The sequence below is a fragment of the Periophthalmus magnuspinnatus genome, chromosome 16 (genome assembly GCF_009829125.3).
Source record: "Periophthalmus magnuspinnatus isolate fPerMag1 chromosome 16, fPerMag1.2.pri, whole genome shotgun sequence".
Classification (NCBI taxonomy): domain Eukaryota; kingdom Metazoa; phylum Chordata; class Actinopteri; order Gobiiformes; family Gobiidae; genus Periophthalmus; species Periophthalmus magnuspinnatus.
Window position 1 is genome coordinate 28,140,805 of NC_047141.1, and position 25,555 is coordinate 28,166,359.

The 25,555-nt window shown below is 40.2% G+C and overlaps 1 protein-coding gene across 1 annotated transcript in view; it reads left to right on the top strand.

Moving 5' to 3' along the window:
- Positions 1-25,555, top strand: part of adamtsl4 (ADAMTS-like 4) — an 83,816-nt gene that overhangs the window by 26,514 nt on the left and 31,747 nt on the right. Inside the window, exon 5 of the mRNA XM_033981039.2 lies at positions 10,365-10,479. Within this exon, the coding sequence (XP_033836930.1) occupies positions 10,365-10,479 (115 nt within the window). The remainder of the gene's footprint in view (positions 1-10,364; positions 10,480-25,555) is intronic.

Genomic DNA, 25,555 nt, shown 5'->3' on the forward strand with positions numbered 1-25,555 from the left:
CTTGATAAACTACCAGTCTTTCCTCTCTCCCTCTCTCTCCCCCTCTCCTTTGCTTCTCTCCCTCTTTTTCTCCTCTCTCTCTCACTCCCTCTCTGTGTCTCTCTATCCCCTCTTCTACCTCTCTCACTATCAAAGCCATTGACAAACTGATAGTCTTCCCCCCTCTCTCTCTCCATCCCCCTCTCCCTCTCTAGTCCTCCCTCCCTCCCTCTTTCTCTGTCCCTCTCCCTCCCCTCCTCCCTCTTTCTCTCTCCCACTCTTTTTCAGTCATTGACAAACTGAGTCTTCCCCCCTTTCTTTTCCTCTGCTCTCACTTTCTCTCTCCCTGTTGCTCTCTCTCTGTCTCTCTTGTTCCCTCACTCACACCTCTCTCTGTGTCTCTCTCTGTCTCTCTCCCTCCCTTCCTCCCTCTTTCTCTCTCCCACTCTTATTCAGTCATTGATAAACTGATAGTCTTCCCCCCCTTCCTTTTCCTCAGCTCTCTGTCTCTCCCCCTTCCCTCCTCCCACTTTTTCTCTCCCACTCTTTTTCAGTCATTGACAAACTCAACTCATAGTTTTCCCCTTTCTCTTCCCCCCTCTCTCTCTCCTTCACTTACTTTCACACGTTTCACTCTGTCTCTCTCTCTCGCTCTGTCTCCCTCCCCTGCTCCTTCTCTCTCTCTCCCAGCTTTTTTTTAGTCATTGACAAACTCTCTCCCTCTCTCTCTCTCCCTCCCTCACTCTCACACACCTCTCTCTCTGTCTCCCTCCCCTCCCCTCCTCCTGTCTCTCTCTCTGCCCCCCCTCCTCTCTCTCTCTCTCTCTCTGTCCCTCCCCTCCTCTCTTTGTCTCCCTCCCCTCCCTCCTCTTTCTCTCTCTCCCAGTCGTTTTCAGTCATTGACAAACTCTCTCCCTCTCCCTCGCTCCCTCCCTCACTCTCACACACCTCTCTCTCTGTCTCCCTGCCCTCCCCTCCTCCTCTTTCTCTCTCTGTCCCTCCCCTCCTCTCTCTGTCTCCCTCCCCTCCCTCCTCCTTCTCTCTCTCCCAGTCTTTTTCATTTCGTTGTCAAAGTGCCAGTCTCCCCTGTTGTGTGGCTGTCAGCTCTTCTGCCCCCCCTCTGCCTCTCCTCTGCCCCTCTTCTGCCCCTCCTCTGCCTCTCCTCTGCCCCCCCTCTGCCCCTCCTCTGGGTGATTACGGGGTACAGCTCTGTGCAGTTCTGGCAGTAAACTCAGGGCACACCAGTCTTTACAATAACACAAATACCCAGGGCCAACCTCCACCGCCACACCTCCACCTCTCTCTTCTGTTTATTCTCTCCGGTTTCCTCCCTCCTCTTGCCCATTACAGGCCCCCTTCTGTTTTTACACACCCTAAACGTTTTAGGAGAAGCCAAAAAGTGGTTTGTGGAGTTATCAAACCATTAATTTGCACTTGACTGGAGTCATCTATTTGAAGTGAGACTAAACTTTAAAACCACTTTTTTCACAACTAAAAAATCAAAACAAAACAGCATTATCTGTAGACGTTTTTGGCAACTTTTGTCCAAACTAGGTCTATTTGCAGCATTCTGATCAAAACTGTTTAAATCTAAGTGTGTGCTGCCTTCAGTGGCGCCTCTGCATTTCCAGTAGTTGGTGACATCACACAGCACTGCCCTGGTGTTTCCGATTACAAACACTTTGCTTCAACGGCGGAGTTTGAAGTGTGGATACCTTTTAGATCAATCACACTGTTCCTTAAATATCCAGACCCCGTCTTTACCCCGCCTCTTTTGCTTTATTCCTCCTGGTACTGCCCCCAGTTTAACAGCAGCTCTATTTGAACTTTAGGTGTATAGTCCCACTTGAGTACTGAAGCGTCATTTTCCTACTGAAATTACACCTGTCAGGGCTGATTGATTTCATAAAATGGATCAATTTGAATTTGAAGTTTTGTTTTGTTTCATCTTTCAGTATTACTTTCCTGAACATACGCAAGACTTGTAATCAATGCCATTCAACAGAACAAAGTCTGAACTCTGCTCCAAACCACACGCTTTTACTGACAGAGGCTGTGGACTGCTGCTTTGAGAAGTAAAACTGAATTGTTGCGCAGCCGTTCTGTAACTATACCTGGGCTGAGGGAGTTACTGCAGTACTATAATGATTAGCTAACCCGCTCCTGCTGCTGTGCCCAAAGCCAGGGTCAAGATAGAGCCTTTTCTGTGGCAGCGCTTTTGCCTGTCAGATCCTCACAGTCTTTAACACAGACTAGACTGAAAACCCACCTCTTCTCCCTGGCATTTATTACTAGCTAGACAGGATATATTAGTGTTTTATTGTTCTTTTCCTGTGTATCGTGTTATCTGCATGTCTGTTTTTGTTGACTTTTATGTGAAGTACTTTGGTCAGCTGGAGTTGTTTTAAACGTGCTATATAAATACACATGAATTGAATAAACTAGGTCTTGACAAGAACCTTTGAATTATGACTAAACTGGGGCCAAACCAGGACTGAAGGACCAGGATTTCAAGCTAAATTATGTGCCACAGAATATCATTTAACGCTACCATCTGTGAGTTTATTTGATTTTTTTCACCAATCAATGGCAGTGTGAAACCTGTTCTCCCCTCCACTCACTTGGCTCCTCCCCTCACCTGACATTGGTTCAAACTCACCTGTGCTCTCTGGTCTCCTTCTGTCAGGACAGCAGTAATGTAGGTAGCATCTAGTGGTGGTATGTGAGAATACAACAGGGGCATTTTAGCCAACCTAATTACAGATGCTTTAAGTGCTCTGCTTTCTAGATTGTTTAGCGTCTAAAGGTGTCATTTTTGTAATATCACTTTGTGGAAATGAACTGAAACTGTCTAACGCCACTAGCAGATGACGTGTGAATTTCAACCAAACCATGAAACAAATCAACCAAGCCATGAAACAAATCAAGTTTAATAACACAATCGTTCTGTAATCAAGACTACTTACTCTAAAACAATATTAATGTTGTAATTTCAAGGCTTTTCTTCACATGTTTTTGCAGCGTATGTGTAACTTCCTGTCTGTGATTGGAGCCACTTGTTAATGGTCCCACGCTGGAAAACACAGAAATGGTTTTTAGTTTAAAAAGAGCCCAAACCTGTTTATCTGCAGCAGAAATATTTAGAGCCATTACAAACCACGTTTCACACACATCAGATGGATTTACAACACGGCAGAGGTACGGCCCCCGCGTGACCTTATACTGCTGAATCTGTGGGACCTTTTTCTGTTAACATGTAGTCCATAAACATACATTAACTTTCAATTTGGAGAAGTGTTTGTGCACATGGGTTCGCTTAGTTGCAGAAAATTGGAACAAATTAGTTATTGTTGTGGATCCAGGAATTAATAAACACAAAATCTGGACAACTGCACACATCTGTAAACAAAGGAATAAGTTACATTTGAATAGGCTTTTTCACATCGGTCACAGTGTTTCACAGTACGGCAACAAACAGCGGGTCACAGTAGCATACACTGCAAAATATGAATATCTATAGATTTACAACAGTGACTTGAAGACTTGAGAATATTAGATTTAAATCAGACCTATGAGACAAAGTCCATTTTCAGAGCTTTTAACCATGTTCTAGTTGTTCTTCTCATTTACCCTGTCCAAGTTGTTTTTGGAGTGATTCATGCCTGTCTAAGCAATATTTAATTCGTTAAGCCATATTGGTGATCAATCTCTGTTTTCACTGCCACGTTACACACCCACTGCTCTCTACTGACTTTATTCTCCAGTTGTATTTTCATAATCGATGATACACGTAGGATACGACAGCTTCGCGTTGTCATTTTGGTACAAATTAAAAAACGTCTGCAACTTTTTATTCTCAGATTGACTTGGTATGATGGAGTCGTCCGCTTGTCACCATGGAGAGTGTCAAGTTTTATGTCATTTGGTGGAACATTCCAGGCAAAGAAACAACAAATTCATGGAGAATGAGGTTTCAGACCCTCCAACTAAAAACATATGCAGTGCCCTTTAAAAAAAACAAAAAAACAAAACATAATATCTCAAAAACTAAAACGCTAAAACTTTAGAGTCTCAAAGTGAGTCATTTTACTGTAGCTGATGCGAGGTGCACTATAGTTTGACAGCTCACAACTTTTAGCTTGTGGTGTGCGGTCTCTTCGCTGCAGTCTTTGACCTCCAATTCTCCTCGTGTCTATGGCCTGCCCCTTTTGTCGCACATTTAATACTTGTTTAAGACTAAAAAATGCAATGTGTGGTTGGCTTTATATGCCATCTTGAAACCAGCTAGAAAAATCATCTAAGCTATCCTTTTTGTGAAGTGTATAGTGTGATGTCTCAATTTAACTTAACTCAATTCAGTTTAACATTCACTTTAGTCATTTTTATTCCCTTGAGCTCTGACTTCTTGACTCACCCGATCAATAGAACCACATGCGTTTCTTAGGCCTGACATGATAACACATTTTGAAGTGCAGAATGAACCAATAATTAGCCACAGAAGTGATCTATACAACCTTCTACAACTCAAATCTGACCTTATTACACAAAAATGGCAAAAAAAACTAACTTTAACAAAGAAATTATACACATGATACTTATTGAGCCCCAAAATAAATAGTTCCAGCTTTTATACATTGAACGATAAGTGAATATAGTAATTATCGTGAGAGAGCTAACGTTGCTGTTTTCTCTGAAGACGCGGCTAATCCTTGGGAGATCCTTGTGACAGTGGCAGAGGGCCATAGGGTGTTAGCGCTCGGAGGAATGCCTTTGACTCTTGATCCGTTCGGTTACACTGCGTCTCAGATGCCTCTTCACATGGGAACCGTTATGTGTGCGCAGGCCCGTTATGTGTACGCAGGCCGGGCGCGTTCCTGCTCGTTGTATAAACTCGACAACTCCCTCCCGCTCTCAACGCCCAAACTCCACAGCGACAAGGAATATTACAGCTGTTAAGACGGCAGCTGTGTGCAGTCAGAGAGGACCAGAGAGGAAAGGAACGAATCACAAAGAGAAAAAGAGACAGAAAGAGAGAGAGCAGTGAAAGACGAGGTTATTGTGGAGAAGTGTGACTGTGGTGCAGCAGCTGTCTGTCAGATCACTGTGTCACATCTGTGTCCAAGCGTTTTATTCTTAAAGACGGTGTTTTTAGAGCGTTTATATTTGTGTAGTTCAGTTATGGGATCTGTACTGTGTCTGTGTACTTCAACTATATGCAGGATATTTACAAGTTAGTCCAATGTTAAACTAATGCAGATTTTATGGCAGATAAATGTATTTACCAGCACTTTGTAGTCACTTTTGTTACTTAAGTAAAAGTACAGATATTGGAGCAAAAGAATACTCGAGTAAAAGTAAAAGTTTCACATGAAAAACTTAACTTTACTTAAGTGAAAGTATTAAAGCGCAACAGAAACAGTTGAACTGATTTTAATTTGTATATTTTTGTTTGCTCAAAGTATGAGAGTGTTAAAAATAATCCCTCAGCTTTTTCAGTAGGTTTCAAACTATATAAAAAAAAATACTTTTACTTTTCAGCCCAGTTTAAAAAAAATGAAAATGGAAAAAGATACCTTCTCTCAAACGTGGTAAAGTAAAAGTGAAAAAAAAAAGTAAAATCACCTTCAGTAAAGTACAGATAGCTAAAGTTTATACTTAAGTGCACGGCTTTACTACTTGTACTTTTACTGCGTTACGTTCCACCACTGTTTATCAGTAGTGACCCAGCTGTTAATGGGAATGATCCACGATGACCATTTTGAGGACTTAATGACCATTCAAAAGATATTAAGAATTACTATGGCAACAGTCCTGTTTTCATCACTCTGAAACCATTGAGTCGGACAAGAAAGAGTGGGGAGAGACATTCAGCAAATTCAAAGTCAGATTCAAAGTCAAGACTGAGGTGATATGTACCACAACCAAATTTATAGACTCAAACCACTGTCCTGAAGTGAAGATACTAGATTTTATTACATTACATTTTATCTGATGTGGCAGGATGAGACACTGTTCCCCAAAGACTCGAGATTGGGTTCACAGGAATGAAACGAGACCAGATTTTTACATTTTCTTAAGTAAAGTTTCCAATTTTGGTGTCATTTTTTGCTTTTATATTTGTAGCCAAAAGGTTTTGAACTTTGGAGATGTGACTCACCAGCGCTTAACCCTTTTATGTCAGTTCCAAGTGTAAAAATGTGGTTTAATCAGCAGAGCGTTTACCCCTGCATTAGAAGATCTCCAGTTTTGGCGCTGGTTTCCTCTCCTCTTGTCATCCCTCTCTCCCGTCTTTCGCCTGTGTGGTCTCTCATTACTTTGGCTCAGAGCTCAAACATTCTTGTGGCTTTGCTGAATGTTTTACCTGATGTAATGCGTGTCTCAAGGATTCAAGGTTAGATCCCCGGGAGTTACATTTATTCACTGTTAAATTAACCTGCAGTCACTTTTGGAGTAAAATGTTGTAGTTTTACCACACTTTTTACTTATATTTGTGTAATATTTGAAGTAACAATACTACTAGTCACTCATCATCAACATTACAATTGTTAACAGTAAAAACAATATTTGATTTAAACATTTTTACCTTATATCTAGGGACACATATAAGCCATGTTTATACAGTTTGAAATAAAAATTCTACCCTAAGTTGCCCAAATACTTCACTACTTTAAAGGTACAGTATGTAACTTTCTGGAGGTAGCGTGTCACCTGCATAATTCCATCGAAATACAAAGTTAAAACCATATTTCGAAACAGTCTTTGTGGAAATTGAGCCGTGAGATCCACTGACTCACGGTTTGGCGGTGAAATTCCAGCTCCCCACACATGAATGCTGTTGTTGTGTCCTTGGGCAAGACACTTAACCCACCTTGTTCTCATTGTCTGCGTACGCTGGTGTATGAATGTGCGTGTGAATGATTGAGTGGTTCCTTGAGTGTCTAGAACAGGCACGCCCAAACTGTGGCCCGGGGACCAAATGCGGCCCTCATGCTAATTTTTTTCGGTCCTCGCGCTTCCAGGTGAATTGTCCCATATTACCTTAAATAGCACTTTTGACTGTACATTTCTGAAAATCGACTTTAACAAGCCCATTTCAGATATTTAATGTGTTCCGTTGAGGATGTAAGCGTGAATAAAGGTCTAGTGGTTCAGTCTAACTTGTAAAAAACACGTAGATTTGAAGTATTCACTGTATTTGTCTGTTTTTATATGTGGCTATTAATGAGAAAAGTTTGGACACCCCTGGTCTAGAAGGTGAAAAAGCGCTGTATAAAAATGTGAGTAAGACAGGCCTCTCCAAGTAAAAAAAAATAACAGTTTTGTGAGGTTTGTGGAGATGCAAGCGTGCACAGTTTATCAGCGCAATAAACACAACCTTTAACTTTAACTTGATCAACAATTCGGATGACTCCTTTTTACTTATAGCATTATTTTGAAGCTGCAGTACTCTAACCTAAGAGTCCACCTCTGCTCTTTTCTCCGTGACAGTTGAGCTGTCTCCTCCGGCTCAGGTATGCTAAAGCTCCTTGGACCGCGCAGCTCCATAAGTGTTCTGCCTTGGCTAGCTTAAACATACACACACACACATACTGCTACATGCATTCACTGCCGCTAACTGTATACGGTCATGCACTGGAGGATTTATGTGTCCCTCCGCTTCCAAAAATCCATTATTCCCATATGCGTTTATCCCTTGCATAGTTCTCCTAAGCATGTGCGCACCTCTAACTTAATTGACCTCTTTGTTATTAGCTGTTATTTCTTGGGTTTCTCTTGTAACGCTCCACCCTGGCTTCTCTGGGGAGTGGGAGAGCAAAACTGAGCTGGAGGGATGCTCGGAATTCTATGGTAGCTTTTTAAAGATGCACTATGTAACTTTTCTGGCCACCTGCCTGTTTGTCTGCATAGAGTCTTTATTGATATCACTGGAAAATCCCACGGTGTCGTATTAAATTTATTTATCTTCACGGAAACGACTCCACCAGGCAAATTTAGACGTCAGATTCTCACAGTTATAATCCATGTGTTTGACAATATAAACATGTAAAATTGAACAAAAAAAGGATACTATTAATGCCAAACTGTAGAACATTCCAAGCAAAGCAGCAACATCTTTATGTAGACACGCCGGGTTGAGGGTCATCCACTAGAAAAGTTACATGAAATGCAGATGTTTGGAGCTGGTTTAAGGTTCTGTGTAATTTCTGTTCCTGCCCACATGAAACAAAAGCTGGCACGAAGTTAAATGTCTTCTCTATTACCACAAATAGACTATTGTTGTCAGTGGAAAGGACCATAAACCACAAGATTAATATGGCAAATTTGCAGGCCCCAGTCTCTTACAGCGGTGGAACGTAACAAAGTAAAGAGAATTTTTAGGTATCTGTGCATTGCTTAAGTCAATTTTACAGTGGATATTTTTTACTTTTGCTTGACTGTATTTGAGAGCAGTGTCTGTACTTTCTACTCCACTACATTTTTTAACTGGACTGAAAAGTAAAAAGTACTTTTCATATGATTTGAGGGGTTATTTTGACCATCCATCCATCCATCCATCCATTTTCTTCCGCTTATCCGGGGCCGGGTCGCGGGGGCAGCAGTCTAAGCAGGGACTCCCAGACTTCCCTCACCCCGGACACGTCCTCCAGCTCCTCCGGTGGGACCCCAAGGCGTTCCCAGGCCAGCCGAGAGACATAGTCCCTCCAGCGTGTCCTGGGTCTTCCCCGGGGCCTCCTCCCGGTGGGACATGCCCAGAACACCTCCCTAGGGAGGCGTCCAGGAGGCATCCTGAGCAGATGCCCGAGCCACCTCAGCTGGTTCCTCTCAACGTGTAGGAGCAGCGGCTCTACTCCGAGCTCCTCCCGTGTGACCGAGCTCCTCACCCTATCCCTAAGGGTGCGCCCGGCCACTCTGCGGAGGAAGCCCATTTCAGCCGCTTGTATCCGCGATCTTGTCCTTTCGGTCATTACCCAAAGCTCATGACCATAGGTGAGGGTAGGAACGCAGATTGACCGGTAAATCGAGAGCTTCGCCTTCCGGCTCAGCTCCTTCTTTACCACAACGGACCGATACAGCGACCGCATCACTGCAGACGCTGCACCGATCCGCCTGTCAATCTCACGCTCCATCCTTCCCTCACTCCTGAACAAGACCCCGAGATACTTGAACTCCTCCACTTGGGGCAGAGACTCACCACCCACCCGGAGAGAGCAAACCACCTTTTTCCGGTCGAGAACCATGGCCTCGGATTTGGAGGAGCTGATTCTCATCCCAGCCGCTTCACACTCGGCTGCAAACCGCCCCAGTGCCTGCTGCAGGTCCTGGCTCGAAGAAGCCATCAGGACAACATCATCTGCAAACAGCAGAGATGAAATCCTGTGGTTCCCAAACCAGGCCCCCTCCGGCCCCTGACTGCGCCTAGAAATTCTGTCCATAAATATAATGAACAGAACCGGTGACAAAGGGCAGCCCTGGCGGAGTCCAACATGCACCGGGAACAGGTCTGACTTACTGCCGGCAATGCGAACACAGCTCCTGCTCCGGTCATACAGGGACCGGACAGCCCTTAGCAAAGAGCCCCGGACCCCATACTCCCAGAGCACCCCCCAAAGGACACCACGAGGGACACGGTCGAATGCCTTCTCCAGATCCACAAAACACATGTGGACTGGTTGGGCATACTCCCATGAGCCCTCGAGGACCCGATGGAGAGTATTGAGCTGGTCCAGTGTTCCACGACCAGGACGAAAACCACACTGCTCCTCCTGAATCCGAGGTTCGACTATCGGTCGGATTCTCCTCTCCAGTACCCTGGAATAGACCTTACCGGGAAGGCTGAGGAGTGTGATTCCCCTGTAATTGGAACACACCCTCCGGTGTTTTGACCATGTTTGTGGAAATATCATGACTAAATTTTTTGAGTTCAAACTTCAGCTCTGAGCAAACAAATAAGTGCACAAAACTCATAAGAAAAATTTAGAAATTGATTTATATTACTACAGTTGACCAAAATACGTATCGTTTTTAAATCAGTATTACTACATTTAACACTTAAATAATTAAACAACACTTTTACTTTTTACTCTTAAAGTAAATTTTTAAATGGGTACTTAAATACTTTCACTTATTTTTATATGTTTTTTTTTACTTTTTTAACTCTGTATCTGTACTTTTACTTAACTACAAAATTGAGTACTTCATCCATGACTGATCCCTGACAAATAACACGACTTTCCGTTTTGAATTTCTTCCAAAAACAGTAAGTTAAATTAGCTCCTTCCCTCCATCTGCAATTACAACATTAATCTCTCAAATGTCATCAACCAAACCCATACGCGAGTGACTTCATTCTGGTTTAACACTTGTTCCTTTGCCTTGTCTTCCAGGTGTGTGCTGCGACGGGAGGGGGAGGAGCACGTGACTCGAGAGCGGAGCAGTGTGCGGCCTTCAACGATCAGGAATTCATGGGTCGGCTCTACAACTGGGAGCCGTTCACCGAGGGTAAGAGGCGTGTAAGGTTTCAAAGTGTGATTAGGTGTATTGCAGAATTTGAATGAATGCAAGTGGGAGAGGAGGGAGAGGGGAAAGACGGAGAGGTGGGGCATGGGTTCTTTGTGCCTAAGCGACTCCAAGTTATTTCTATTACGACAAATTGGCAGCTTTCCACCTCTTTATGTAACCCATTTAAGCATAGACCCTCCCTGAACTAATACATTGTTGTATTTAAAAGTTTGGTTCTTGGTTTTTACCTTGACCAAAGTGATTACACTTTGGATTTGAACTTGGATAAGGGCAGTGACATAAACTGTGTAAAGAAGTGGACTGAGGGAGTGTGCGGTTATAGGGAATTTGGAGCCGAGTTCGATATTTGGAATTTCAACCACGAATATCATAGAAACCAGAGAGCCAATCCGGAGCAAGGCTTGCTGCGGGGGGCGGCTTGCGGGTTAGCTATGTCCATTTAAATATACAGTCTATGCTCCGTGATTGATAAATATATAAATATATGACCTTAACTGGTTCAATTTCTAATATATTGTGGATGTGTGCATTTCTGTTTGATGCATAGATAGTTAAATTTTTCCTACCCACTCCTCTTTTTGAGTGAATGACAAGTGAATCTGACCAATCACAGTGTAGTAGAACTTTGAGTAGAATGGTTTTACTTACTGCTTAATGATATACTGAAGCTAGTGTTCAATAAAATTTTGATTTAGCTAAAATGTCTTTGTAATCCCTTAGTCGTCCAGGTCTGACGCATAGCAAAAGACGAAGTTTTTTGCTATGGATCAGATTTTAACTTTGTTTTTTGCTATTTAGCTAAAATGTCACTCTGAACAATGTCACTCTAAACAAAAAACTAGATAAAAAAGCGTAGCTTGCAGGCTTTCGTTGGTTTGTTAAAGTGTAACTAAAGATCACATTTCAAATAGAGTTGCTCAACTGGGCAGTACCTGGAGGACTAAAGAGGAGAGCGAGGGGGGAGAAGGGGCGGAGTCTCGAGGTACAAGGAACAGAAGGAACAGAACTCCTCCCCTGCAACCTGTTTGTAATCATAAACACCTGTCTGCAATTAGGGCAGTGGCATGTAATGTCACCAAGCACTTAAACGTGCACTTAAACTCATTTTTATACATTTTCTACCAGAAAGCTGTAAATATTTGGCACTAAAATCACAGAAAAAAGCACTAGGAACAGTAGACAATGTTATTAAAACAGCAGTGGTGGAATAAGTACTCAGTTTTGTTAAGTAAAAGTACAGATACCAGAGTAAATAAAATACTCAAGTAAAAGTAGAAGTATCACATGAAAAATCTACGTACATAAATATATTAAAGCACCTGTTTAAAAATGTACTTGAACTTGTACTTTTACTTTTCAGTCCAGTTCAAAAATGTAGTAGAGTAGAAAGTAGATACCTGCTCTCAAATGCAGTGAAGTAAAAGTAAAAAGTATCCACTGTAAAATGTACTTAAGTAAAGAACAGATACATAAAATTTGTAGTATAGTATTGATTCAGTGTTTAGTTTCACTTTAATCTATATCGTCTTATCTTCTGTCCAACAAAGACATCCTCTTTTGCCAAAGGGGAAGGTTAATATTTTCTGTACTTGATTTGTGACAATGAATAAACTGCCCATGAACTGCAAGAAACGTATTCTACTGTTCTGAAATGATAATGATTGCAGTATGTGGGTAATGCCTTGGTGATTGCCTGGGCTTTTTACAGCACGCCTGAATAAAGTTCAAAGTTTGTTAATTTACACTGTAACTTAAGTCATTGTATTTGGTCTAGTAAAAATAAATGTGGGCTTGGCAGTTTAAGTATCTGTAAAAGACTTGGCGAACATGCCTTAAATGAAAGAGGGGAGGAGTGACATCGATCCAATGGATTTAAGTGAGTTAAACCCACTTATTCTCGCTTGTTGGCAGCTTTCCACCTCCCCGCCGCGTTCCCTCTGTGCGGCTGGGACCGGCCCGTTCACAGCGATGAGGGTGGCATACGGGACCCATTGAAAGAGCAACCGCAACTCAATCTCGCTTTAGTCCTCGCACAAAACGTTGGCCCTCCTCTCCATTTTTCCTCTGGATTGTCCAATAATTCCTGCTGCCAAGCTTCCCCTCCCTGCACTGACTAAAGCACAGATTCCAACCCAGTGAGATAGAGAGAAAGAGAGAGAGAAAAAGAGGGAAAGAGACACAGGAAAGACAGTAGTTGAAGTTGACACATCACAAAGAAGTCACAAGTCAACGTGGCTCGTGTGTGTTAGTTATTGGACAACTGCAACTACATGTGTGCATTGCAAAAAATAACTTTAAAGGTTCACTGTGAAACTTTTCTGGCAGTCTCGTGAAGATGAAACTTCTTTTCCTGGAATGTCCAACATATTCATCCTGCATTTATCCAATTCAAGGTGTTTTTGTTGCTCGAAAATACATTCAGAAGCATGCAATTCTACAGTTAGTGCGGTCGCCTCTCCACAGATCTGGAGTGCACACATTCATACACACATTCACACACAGATTCATACATTCATACACACATTCATACATTCATACACACATTCATACACACATTCACATACCCATTCACGCACACATTCACACACACACATTCACTAACACATTCACACACATTCACATACTCATTTCCACACACATTCACTCACATTCACGCACTCAATCACACACACATTCACACACACACATTCACACATTCACTCACACGTTCACACACCAGTGTACACAGACACTTGGGGCCAGTGTCTTGCCCAAGGACACAACAACATCATTCATCTGTGGGAGCTGGAATCGCACCACCAATCTGTGGATCAGTGGATCTGACTGTTCTACCAGTGATGTTAATTTCGAGAGCGGGATTTGAACTGCTAACCAACTGTGCTAGTATTGCAGAACAAGTAGTAGTAGTAGTAGTAGTAGTAGTAGTAGTAGTAGTAATGTAGTAGTAGTAGTAGTAACAGCAGTAGTAGTAGTACTCGTGATGGTCAGATAATCCATTAAAGCAAGACAATTAACTCAAAACAAATCTTTATAAATATTCTGTACCCCAGTCATTTTTGCAGTGTGTATACATTCTTGAGAGGACATAAAAAAAAGAGGGAAGGAAGAGAGGATTACGAGAAAGACGAGCGGAAAATGGGCAAAAGTTTGTTGCAGCTGTTGGATCATATCAAGGGATAGTGTCTCTGGTGTATTTAGACGGTGAGGTATTAGCATTAGGGGCTAAAGTGAGCACGCTGGGGTCATACAGTGAAGAAGAATGTCCCCGCGGTCTGTGTGTTTGTGTGTCCATCTGTCTGCACACTTGTGATTACTCTATCAGCTGCTCTACTGTTCACACACACCAGAGACGCCAGGTCAGCAACACAACCGGACCAGGGACACTGCTGCGGGGCTCAGACGAAAAACAACTGGCTTTTACGGCTTGCTCTTTTTGGTTTGGCATTGGTTTGTTAGGATTTAAGGTGGTTGGTAAGGTAACGCCACTGGTAAAGGTTAGATTTTGATCATGCAGTTGTGATTATTGTTTTGTTTTATCACCGAAATCCATATTTGGGACTCTAACTGTGAGTATCATAGCAACCAAAGAGCCAATCAGGAGCGAGGCTGTTGAAAGTAACGCCTCCTGGAAAGAAGTCATCTGATTTGTCTGTTATTAATGTTCATATCTTGATTTACGGACACAATAGCGAAATAAAAACCCCAGGATCATGTAGAGCGGGTTAATACGAACATTTAAGACCAAAATAACGAGCCTGACAGCAACATTTTTGGAAAGAGGGGACACAGTTTTCTAATGTAAAGTGAATTGGAGCCAGAGTCGATGAAGCCGGAAGCGCGCCTGTGATCACTTCCTGTTTGGACTCCGACGGCTAGCAGGTTAGCTATGTCCATTTATATATACAGTCTGTGGTTTATTGACGTAATTCCGGGATTCTGTTAAGCGGGAATCCCATTCATTTCGATGGAGAACTTGAGAAACATTTTGCACCTAATAAATGATATGAACTAGATTGATTTGTGTAAAATGTTTAGTGTTCATGTGGCCAACAAGTTCTCTGAGAGGCTTTAAAATGGCTTTGTAGTCCCTATAGAACACATTTACTAAATAATACAACCCAATTGACGATGACGACGCCCATGCAACTTTCGGAATAAGGTAATTGTTGATTCGATGTAGGGTTGTAAAAAATGGAGACAAATGCAAATTGTTCTGAAGCTAGATACTGATTTGAGCAGGTAATGAGACTGGAAAAACATGAAATTCATACGATAAACGGCACATTTTCTGAATAGTGTTAGAATGGTCTTGGAGGATGGTATCAGAATTAGTAAAAAACTGACAATATATTGGCTTAAAAGGAGTGTTTTTTAAGAATCATTGGGGAATCTATTCAAATGTGAATTATTTACTTAAAGTTATGGTAACATTTTATATTATTTTGTTAAAGATTGGATTAGAGCACGTGTCAAACTCAAGGCCCGGGGGCCAAATGCGTCCCGCCACTTTATTTTATGTGGCCCGCAACAAGGTAAATTAAAACGTATGACTGTCTTAAAATGTCAGTTTATGAGGAGATACACAGTTACAGTATTTTTATTTATCTTTTTACATCTAAATGAATATGCAATGTTTGTAGTCAAGTAATAAGTTAAAAAAGTGGTTACATTTATTTTACATTACATTCAGATAGATTTACACGGTTTTAAAGTTACATCTGGCCCATTTTGTACCTGGACGACTGAGGGATTACACGGACATTTCCAGGTGTTTTTCGTGTTTCTTGAAAGCTCCAAACAACAAAATTTTACTACTGAATTTGAAAGTATTTTACCAACTGTTTGTACTTAAAAGAAAATGATCTGGTATAAGGGCATGGGGTAAGTCTACGTCTGTTACTGACATTACATTTATTCAAAGCAACAGCCTCCAACGAGAAAGTCAGATGGCTCGACTACAAATATGTATTCACAAATCTGGAAAGAATTCAAGAATACGACTTCAGCTGAGGTTAAACACACAAGTTGAACGATGTGAAATTAAACCTGGTACTGGTTTGTCATTGCGTTAATTCATTACTTTGACTCCCAACATGATTTTAGCCAAGACACACAAGGAAAGGAACTAGCTTAAATGTAATATAGACTTGGCTTTTTAGTACGCTTCTGTGCAAAACCTTATCCCGACTGTTTTGGTTACAGAAACAGTGGGAAAAGACGCCAACGAGAATTTTGCAGCTCGAGAGATAGCGATCGTTTTAATAACCTGATACTATTACTGTTCTTGGCTTCAAGTCCACTCCCTCGCAGCAGTGGATTTTATGTTTTGACTATTAGAGCGGCACGTCATCTTAGTTGGATCGTGCCTTATTACCTAATTTCCACATCTCCTAATCCTTCCTCTTACTACAACCATATGCTTTGTACCACTTCCTTTATACAAACAGCGAAATCGGATTTGTTTTTTGGGTTTATTTTTGAGTGTGGAGAAATATAAACGCAGAATAGTGACCTTACTGTGCGCAAATGAACTTGGAAATGGTGAGTACAGAAAATTATGTGAACGCAGTCAAAAACGAGGCAATAGGAATAAGGACTAAAGTTTTTGAGTTCAGTCCTTGACTTTGAGCAAACAAAAATAAATAAATAAAATTCATAAGGAAAATTAAGAAAAACAAGGCAGTAGGAATGGTAAAATTTTAAAAATGTGAGCGACAGTAGCTCAGTTGGTAGTGTGTTTGTCCGCTGGTCTGAACGTTGGCAGTTTGAATCCCGTTCTTGATATAAACATCAGTGATAAAGCGGTCAGATCCACTGGCCCACAGGTTGGCGGTGCATTTCTAGTTTCCATAGATGAATGTTGTCGTCGTGTCCTTGGGCAAGACACTTAACCCACCTCTCCCCCAGTGTCTGTGTACACTGGTGTATGAATGTGTGTGTGAATCAGTGAGTGGTTTCTTGATGTTAAACGCTTTGAGTGCCTTGAATGTGGAAAAGTTTTACCATTTTACCATTTACCATTTAAACCTGGCGTCCTCAAACAACACATTTTGCAAATTTTTAGAAGAAGAACAGCAACAAGAACAGCATCAGGGCAAAACATTTTCAGTTTAGAGTATTTTTAAGACTTTAGAATGTTCAGAATATTGTATTATTATTATTATTATTATTATTATTATTATTTTATTTTTTTATCATCTTTTTTTTTTTTTTTTTTGTAAATCCATTTGTCTTCCTGCACCTCTTAGCAGCACTACAAATGAGCCACATTGTTCCAAGAGGCACAATTGTTTTTACATTCAGGACAAATGTTGCTGTGTCTAAGCACTTAATAAATAATTTTTACAAATCACTATTAAAATGTTCTAATTTAAAACGTAGAATGAATGTCCTCATATGTGGACATCATTTTTTCTCAGAAATTCCATAATATAAAAAGATAATTCTTTGTTTTTACACTCATCAGATCCAATCAGCCCAAATAACAAAGACAAATTAATAAAGCCATGTCATGCAAGAGCTCGGGCCACAGGAGGTAAAAAAAAAATACAAGTTATTAAAATTAAGTAGGACATATGAGAAAAATCTAACAGCAATTTCACCCCTTTGACAATATGCTACAACATGTGTGTGAAAAGTGTGAACTCTCAGAAGGTGCAGACAGCAACAATTTTTAGGTATCTGTAGTTTACTTAAGTACATTTTACAATGGATATTTTTTACTTCACTACATTTCAGAGCAGGTATCTGTACTTGTTGTTTTTTGGTTTTTTTTTACCATGTTCCACGTAACATCTTGACTAAAGTTTTCAAGTTCAAGCTTCACCTTTGAGCAAACAAAAATACATAAAATTCATAAGAAAAATTAAGACCTTGATTTGTATTGTTACTGTTGACCAAAATATATATAATTTTTAATCACTATCACTACATTTAACACTTTAACAAATTAACAACACTTAAATACTTTTACGTAAGTTGATTTTTTTCATGTGATTTGCTTTTGTGTCCAAAAAACAAGATATGAACATTAATAACAGACAAATCAGCTGCGGGTATACAGTCTATGTTTTTTTATCGATCTAAAATACCTTGAACATTCATTTGTATTGTAAGAGGTACTTTTACTTGAGTACCTCTGCATCTGTACTTTTACTTAAGCAACAAAACGGAGTACTTAATCCACCAGTGGCTGTATCTACCTCTTAATGAAAATACAGAATAATAAAAAATTGTGATAAACTTGAAATCATGACCTATAAAAACCCATTATGCACATTTCTTCATCACATCGCTCACCCTTAATCACTTCACTAGCGCCGTATGCCATCCACTCGTGCTACAGCGAGTGCTCGGTGTTGACAGGTGAATGGGCAGATAGAACACGTTATTTATGTGTTTCCTGTTTTTCCCATGGGAACATTCAACCTTCAGGACCTTCGTGTTTGGATATTGTTTTTGCGTGTGACGTTTAGTGCAGCTCTGTGTAATGTATGCTCCTCTACAACTCATGAACGCGGTATCAGCTCAAGAGTCAAACTGTCTGCAAAAACACACGGGGGGCATCCTCTTGCCTCGACACCCCTTTTCCTACAGGATGGGGAAAAAGCTCCAGCGGTTATCCAGAGTCCGGACGGTTTTCCCTATCAGCGACGCGGTCTTGTCCTTGTCCTCCGCTCCACCAGCTCTTATTTTAAACCTCTGTCCTTGAGGTGAGGAAAGGAGAGGCAACAGGAAGAGAAACAGTTGTGATAAAAACAGAGGAGGGTCAACTAGTCAAAATATGCAGCCACAACATGTAAAAGTACAAGTTTGGCGTATCATCATAACAGTTACTATATCGACATACGTAACAATGAATTTAAAGAGCTCATATTACGCTATTTTCTGATAAACAGACCTGGAGTTGTGTTTTGTTTCATTCACACATGTTTAACACAGAAACCCTGCATTTTTAGGCCTAACAGGAAACACTCTGTTCCACCTTGTGATGTCATATGGTGATACAGGAAGTGCTCCCCTGTGTTTTTAAACTCCACACACCTTCACTAAAATAAAAATAATTTGGATGATTTCAGTCCTGGGATTGCTAATCTCTACTGAATAAAAATTAAACGATAGATGTTCACTTGAAAACTACCACTACGTGACATCATCAGGTGGAACAGAGCGTTTTGAGGTTTTGAGATGTATACAGACTAATAATAAAGGGTTACTCCAAACAGAACACAACTCCAGGTATGTTTTTGAGGAGGTAACAACATTATAACATGACTTAAAGCTCACAAGAGTCAATTTTGTGGCCTTTAATAATTAATTTAACCCTTTAAGGACTGAGTACATTATAGAGCATTATAGCTCGCCTAGACTTTTTTTCTTTTTTGCCATAAAAATCATGTTAAAGGAGGTATCAACATGTGCTTTTTCCCTTTTTCACACAACTACCTCTATTTTACATATCCATCCTTATTTTTCCACTGATGTATCAAATAAGTGTGAAATACCATTTTAAGTAGAAGAAAAGAAAAAAAAAAGAATGCACTTTTGAGTAACTTTTATGCAAGCAAATAATGAAAAAAACTATCTGGCCAGCTCAGAAACACTTTAAATTACATATATGAACAATAATAAACATTTATACAAGAGATTATGCAGATTGTACTTAGGGTTAGGTTTTTACAGCCCTTCCTATAAAAAAATGTCAGGCGTATATGCAGCTAAGACATAGATTTTGCCTGGTCATATTTTTTTTGGAATGTCTATGAAATAATATCTGAAGTTCTGCTGCTTATGAGTTTGTAATCTTTGGTAAAATAAGTAACATATTTAAAGAGCCCCATGCCTCTGCTTTGAGATTCTTTTTTGATGTTTTATATGAGCTTATATATTTATTTGTTTGGTTTGTTTTTTGTTTGTATTGTATTTTGAACAGGGCACCCATGAAAAAGAGAGTCTAAGTGCTCTCATTGGGTTCTCCTGTATAAATAAAGATAAAGAAAGAAAAAGAAATGTCATGAAATACTCCACATTCTGGTATTATCTTGTGTCTTTCAATCACTGTTGTTAGTACTACTTAAACAAATACCTTGATAAACTCGCTCGTGCACAAATCAAACCCGGTAACTCTCCATGGAAATAATATATGGTTACATTCATTTAAAAAATGTGAACTGATTATTGTGTCAAGACTTAAATATTATCGTCTTTTGCTATAAATATTTCTTAGAGATATGACACTTCAAAATGTGTTATTGCGACAGGCTAAGTAGAAGAAACACAAGGGAAATGATTCTTCTTTTTGTGCTTCTGTTTATCTTCAGACATAGTGCAATCATTTTAAATTATTTGCTTAGGTTCAATCTGGATCCTTTTAAACTTGGACTTTTCAGTACAACGTGGAACACGTCGGCCGTTGATTTTCCAGGAGCTTTTTTCGTTTTCTCATATAAACAGAATCGTATAAGAGTATCGTATTGTCTTGTTGTTGTTGTTGTCAGTAAAGCTGTTGTGTTGCTGCAGAATGTTCTACGTTTTGCTGTGGCATCGTGAAATCATCAATTATCCAAGTTTCAACACTGGATTTTGTCTTTCACAACCTGAAAATCACTGCATTCTGTTCGTATTTAGATTTTACACAATACCCCAACTTAATGTAGCTGCTGTGACGTTTTAGATAAATAAAGATATGAGTATCCCTTTATACCAACTACTTAGGTACTTATTTGACGTGAGTAAATGATTAATACACAAAATGGTTTTAAAAAAGCTTCACGGTGCCCAAAAAAACAACGTATATGCTCAACTGGTCTCTCTATTCTTCAGACATAACTGTAAATATGACTTGTTTCTTTCTAATGAATAAGATATAGCTTCATTCTTCTTTTACCACGTTTAAAGTTGCACTGTGCAGCTTTTCTGTTGGGGGGTTCAGGATAGAGATGTTATAGACAAGCAGGTGGTGCCCCTAGACCAAGTTACAGGTCGGATCTGTAGAAAAGCGACCTCACTCAAAGTATAAATGTGTGTTTTTCAAGGTATTTTGGATCAATAAAACCCATAGACTGTCTAGAGCACGTGTAAAACTCAAGGTCCGCGAGCCAAATGTGGCACTCTACGTCATTTTATGTGGCCCTCGACAGGGTAAATTAAAAGGTATGATGGTCTTAAAATGTTGTTTTATCAGGGGATACGCAGTTACACAGCCATATTTTTACATCTTTGCAAACACATGTGCAATATTTATAACTTGAATAAGTGATAAATACAGAAACAGTTAATTCACAAGTTTAAAAAGTAGCTACGTTTATTTTACTCCTGGCCCTTTGACGGCAGCCATTTTGCTGATGTGTTCGACACCCCTGGTCTAGAGGCAGCTGATTTGTCTGTTATTAATGTTCATATCTTGATTTTCCAGACACAATAGCGAAATAAAAACCCCAGGATCATGTAGCGCAGGTTAATACAAACATTTTAAGATCAAAATAACAAGTCTGACAGCGATATTTACAGAGAGAGCAGCCAATTTTTTTAATATAAAGTGATCTGGAGCCAGAGTCAATGAACCACAGCCCATGCTCACTTTCTATTTGGACCGCGGTGGCTAGCGGGTTAGCTATGCCCATATATACAGTAGAATCTATGATAAAAACATATAAAATTGAACAAATGCACAGTAGATACATTTATGTCATACTTATTTACATATTTACTTAAGAAATACCATCTCCAAAAGTCAGCAGGTAGCGCTCTAGCAACCAGAAAAGTCTCAAAGTGCATCTATAATTAACTATGTACTAAAGTTATTTTGAACCGGCCCATATGGGAGGACCCGTGCATTGATAGCACAGGGCTGAATCATGCTTAATGGTTTTGACACGCTCTGTTGGTTTGTATTGGACTCGGTCTGGGCTTGCTCCAGGCCTGATCCTCCCTCACTTTGCTAAGTAAACTGTATATGCCTCTGTTTACTCGTGCTGCCTTCAGGGACCACGGGTCTTCCCAAATGCAGCGGTACATTAGTCACTGCAGTCATGTGTTTAAGACCTTCTGTATATAAGATTGTGTTTTATGTTGGACCATGGGGAATGTTCTTACTTTACGAGGTGGCGCGCGTGTTATGTATGGAGCGCTAAGTGTTGTAGCCTGGCAATAGCAATATATCTCGCTCATTTCATACCGAGTTGGGAAAGTCCGTCTGGGTTTACTTGGTTTGAAAGGAATTATAAGGCAGCACTAAACCAATAGATAAACAACCAAAGTACCAGCTATTTCTATACAAATGAAAACAGTAGTAAAAAGGGGGGATTTGTGCTGTTATTTAACCCAACTGCCAAGACGACCTGTTGGGAGCAGCAGGTAAGCGCGTTGCACAAGATCTCGTGAGACAATAAACATATCACTAACGTACTTGGAGTTGTGTTTTGTTTCGTCCACACACGTTTGAGTAACCCCGGTTTATTAGTCTGTCTGCATCTCAAAAGGTCAGAATGCCCTGCTCCAACTTGCGATGTCATGAAGCAGTAGTTTGAGAGAAGCCTAAATATGCAGGGTTTGTGGGAATGAAGCAAAACACAACTCCAAGTATGTTTCCAGGTATGTTTGTGATGAGAAAACTACATTATAATATAGATCAGAAAATACCCTAATATGGGCCTTTTGAAGAAATACTGACACTGGTTATGCCATAAAAAAAACTCCAAAACTCTTGCTTGGTAAATCCAAACTGAAATCTTTATCGGATTTGGAGGTTTGCGTTCACTACTCACATTTATCATTTTAATTAAACGTCTCTCACACTGATTTAGCTGAAGTTCATAATGTTTTATAGTTCGTTTTTCACTTAAGTAAGTTTGTTTGTGTCTATAACGAGTCATAGAAGTTCATAATCCGACCTTCTACAGCTCAGAACACATCGTGGTACAGAAAAAATATTTCCCATTGGTACAAAGAAAGTCTCTACAATAAATACTGACCCCAAAAAATGCTCGTTCCATGTGTCATGTGTTGAGCGATAAGTTAATAAGTCTAACGATAAACTACCACAGTGCAGCGTCCTGGGACCCATCTCCAGGTTTAGAGCTAGTCTTGGTCAGGACTAGCTTAGCGGGAGGATTTTTACCTATTCTGCACGTTTTCTGTGGCATTTAGCACATTTATGAGAGATGGCTACAATACTGTCTGAATATTGAGAAAATATAAAATAAGCAATACACTGGTCCCTCGTTTATCGCGGGGGTTACGTTCTAAAAATAACCCGCAATAGGCGAAATCCACGAAGTATCAGCTTAATTTTTTTACAGTTATTCTATATGTTTTAGGCTGTAAAACCCCTCACCACACACTTTATACACTTTTCTCACACAGGCATTAACATTTTCTCCCATTTCTCTCTTGTTTAAACACTGATTTAGCTGAAGTTCATAATGTTTTATAGTCCTCTGCGTGATTTTTTCTTTACCTTCTGTTTCCACAATGAATCCGCCTTGTTGGTTTTGTCATGAAATTTGCCTTTTTCTGATTGGCTTATCCACCTGTCCATCACACCTATCAGAACTCTAGCCCCAGATTACATGACTTTATATAATATAGATAAAGCATGTCGTTTTAACTGATATAGCAAGCGAAACTCCACCCCGTGACTCTGATTGGTCCAACAAAAATACACCTTAGGAAATCAAATCCCAGTGGACTCTCTCTAACTACATGATGTATAGCAGTAAGTGTTGTAGCCCGCTGTTGGGGCCCCATAGTAAAACTGCCATTGCTACTTTAAACTTCACAAGTGCTGCTGCTGCTGCTTTGTTTCAACTCTAACCTCCACCCCTTACGTCATTTTAAACGTTTGACTTACCCAGGTGTTGTTTACATTATTGCATCTATCTTTTTTTCCAGCGCTCATCCCTTCTGTCTGCGCGCACCCCACCCGGCCCTCTTCCTGTCCGCTCGGCCTGTCGCATTCGCTGCCTCTGCTGGAGTTTGTTTAGATGGAGAGATAGTGGGGGAAGTATATTTAGACAACATATGTTCCACTGTCTGCACACTGAGCTCAGAGTGTGAGTGGAGTCAGCGGCTGAAGAGAGCGAGCGGACAGCGACGGGCACAGAGCAGCACTTAGCACAACGAGGGAGTGCGGCGTAGAAAGTAGAAAACCCTATTAGGATTGTGGTTTTTATAGTTTCAAAATCTGAAATATACCATCTTTGTTAGCAAGTTAGTTTTCTTTCCTTAGACAAGACATTAGACATGACATGACCTATTCTGCAAAATTGACTTTTCAGAGCGTTTAATCATGTTATAGTTGTTTTCTCCTTCTCATTTACTCTCTACAAGTTGTTTTTGGAGTGATTTGTGCGTGTTTGAGTAATCTTTCCTGATCAATCATCGTTATCACCAACACTGTCATACGCCCATTGCTCTGTACTTACTTCATTCTCCAGTTTTATTTTCTTTATCGGTGATACACGTAGGATTCGGCAGAGTTGTGTATTCATTTTGGTACAAGTAAAAAAAAAATCTGCAGCTATCCACCGTCAGCTCCTGTTGGACACCGCAGTTTTCTAATGCGGAAGTTAGCGGACTTTCATGTTTCTTGTATTAAGTCGTTTTAGATGAATATTGTGATTTAAAATGTGCAAATTATAACATAAAAAAATAACAGACACAAGCACAACAGGTCTTCTTTCAAAACAAGATATGAAATATTGATTGGTTGACAGTTTATTGCCTCTAGTCTGGATATAAAATAGATAAAATAGGACTGTAGAAATAGCAAAGTGGAGGCGAAACTTGAGGCTGAACGATGATTTCATTCATCTGTATATAATTTGTTTTAAAAATTGGAAATAGTATATCCATCCATCCATTTTGTTCCTCTTAACCGGGGCTGGGTCGCGGGGGCACCAGTCCAAGCAGGGACTCCCAGACTTCCCTCACCCTGGACGCATCCTCCAGGTCCTCCGGTGGGACCCCAAGGCGTTCCCAGCCCAGCCGAGAGACATAGTTATACGTGGAAATAGTATATGTTAGTAAAATTTGTCAAAAATAACACAATAAATGACACAATTTACCATCATTTTGCAGTGGGGGTTCTGAGTTCACATTGTTATTTTGGTTGGTCTGTGGCTGAAGAGTTTGCTAACCCATGTTGTAAACAATCTGCTGCCTACCTTTAGTCTTGTTGCAATTAGGGATGTAAAAATAACCAAAATATCATGAGATCGTATCGTTAAAAGTCTCACAATAATATCGTGGGCTGTCACAATATATTGAATCACAAGCTCCTGAGGAAACTACATAAACCATGATCATTTTCAGTGCAGAACGCATAAAGAAATAACTGTTAATAAGCAGTTTTTTGAAAGGAAAAAGTAAGTTCTGTTAAGGTCTCCGAAATAACACAATAAATATCGTCCCGTGAGATGCACATTGTGATAATAGTGTAATTTGAGATTTGTTTGGATATCGTTTTATCAAATAATTTATGAGCAGTGTAAGTGGAGTAGATCAGTGCAAAAATCAGATGACGGCCGTACTTCTGCCCCCCTCTCGGCTGTCTTTGTCTGTAGTGTAATCTCAAAGATAACTATGACACACTGTGAGCACATGTGCCAAGAGATCGAGACTGGAAATCCCACTTAGGCCGTTTCTAATGATGAATAAGAGTGTGAGAGCTCAGAGGGAGGGTCAGGGCTGTGGAGGAGCTAAGTGCATGTGCAAACTGTGATGTCATCTCTGGGCCTCCTGTTTCTTATTTGCAGATAATGAGACAGAAATGATGGGATATTACACATTCTATAGACTATGGATTTTATATATTTCAGTTTGAATTACTCTTCCTGACTGATATTTATACAGTTAAAACGACTTCAAGGCTTATCCCCACAGCTATGGGCTTTAGGTTACATGAAGAGCTCGCAGTGTTATTTTCCAAACATGGATAGGAAGTGCATTTTATTGTCCAGTCCTTTTACTTTTTGTGCAATACTAAACTCAACCAAGATATTTACAGCCATGGTTTAAGTTTAAGCTATGATATGTGCTATAAACTATACATTAT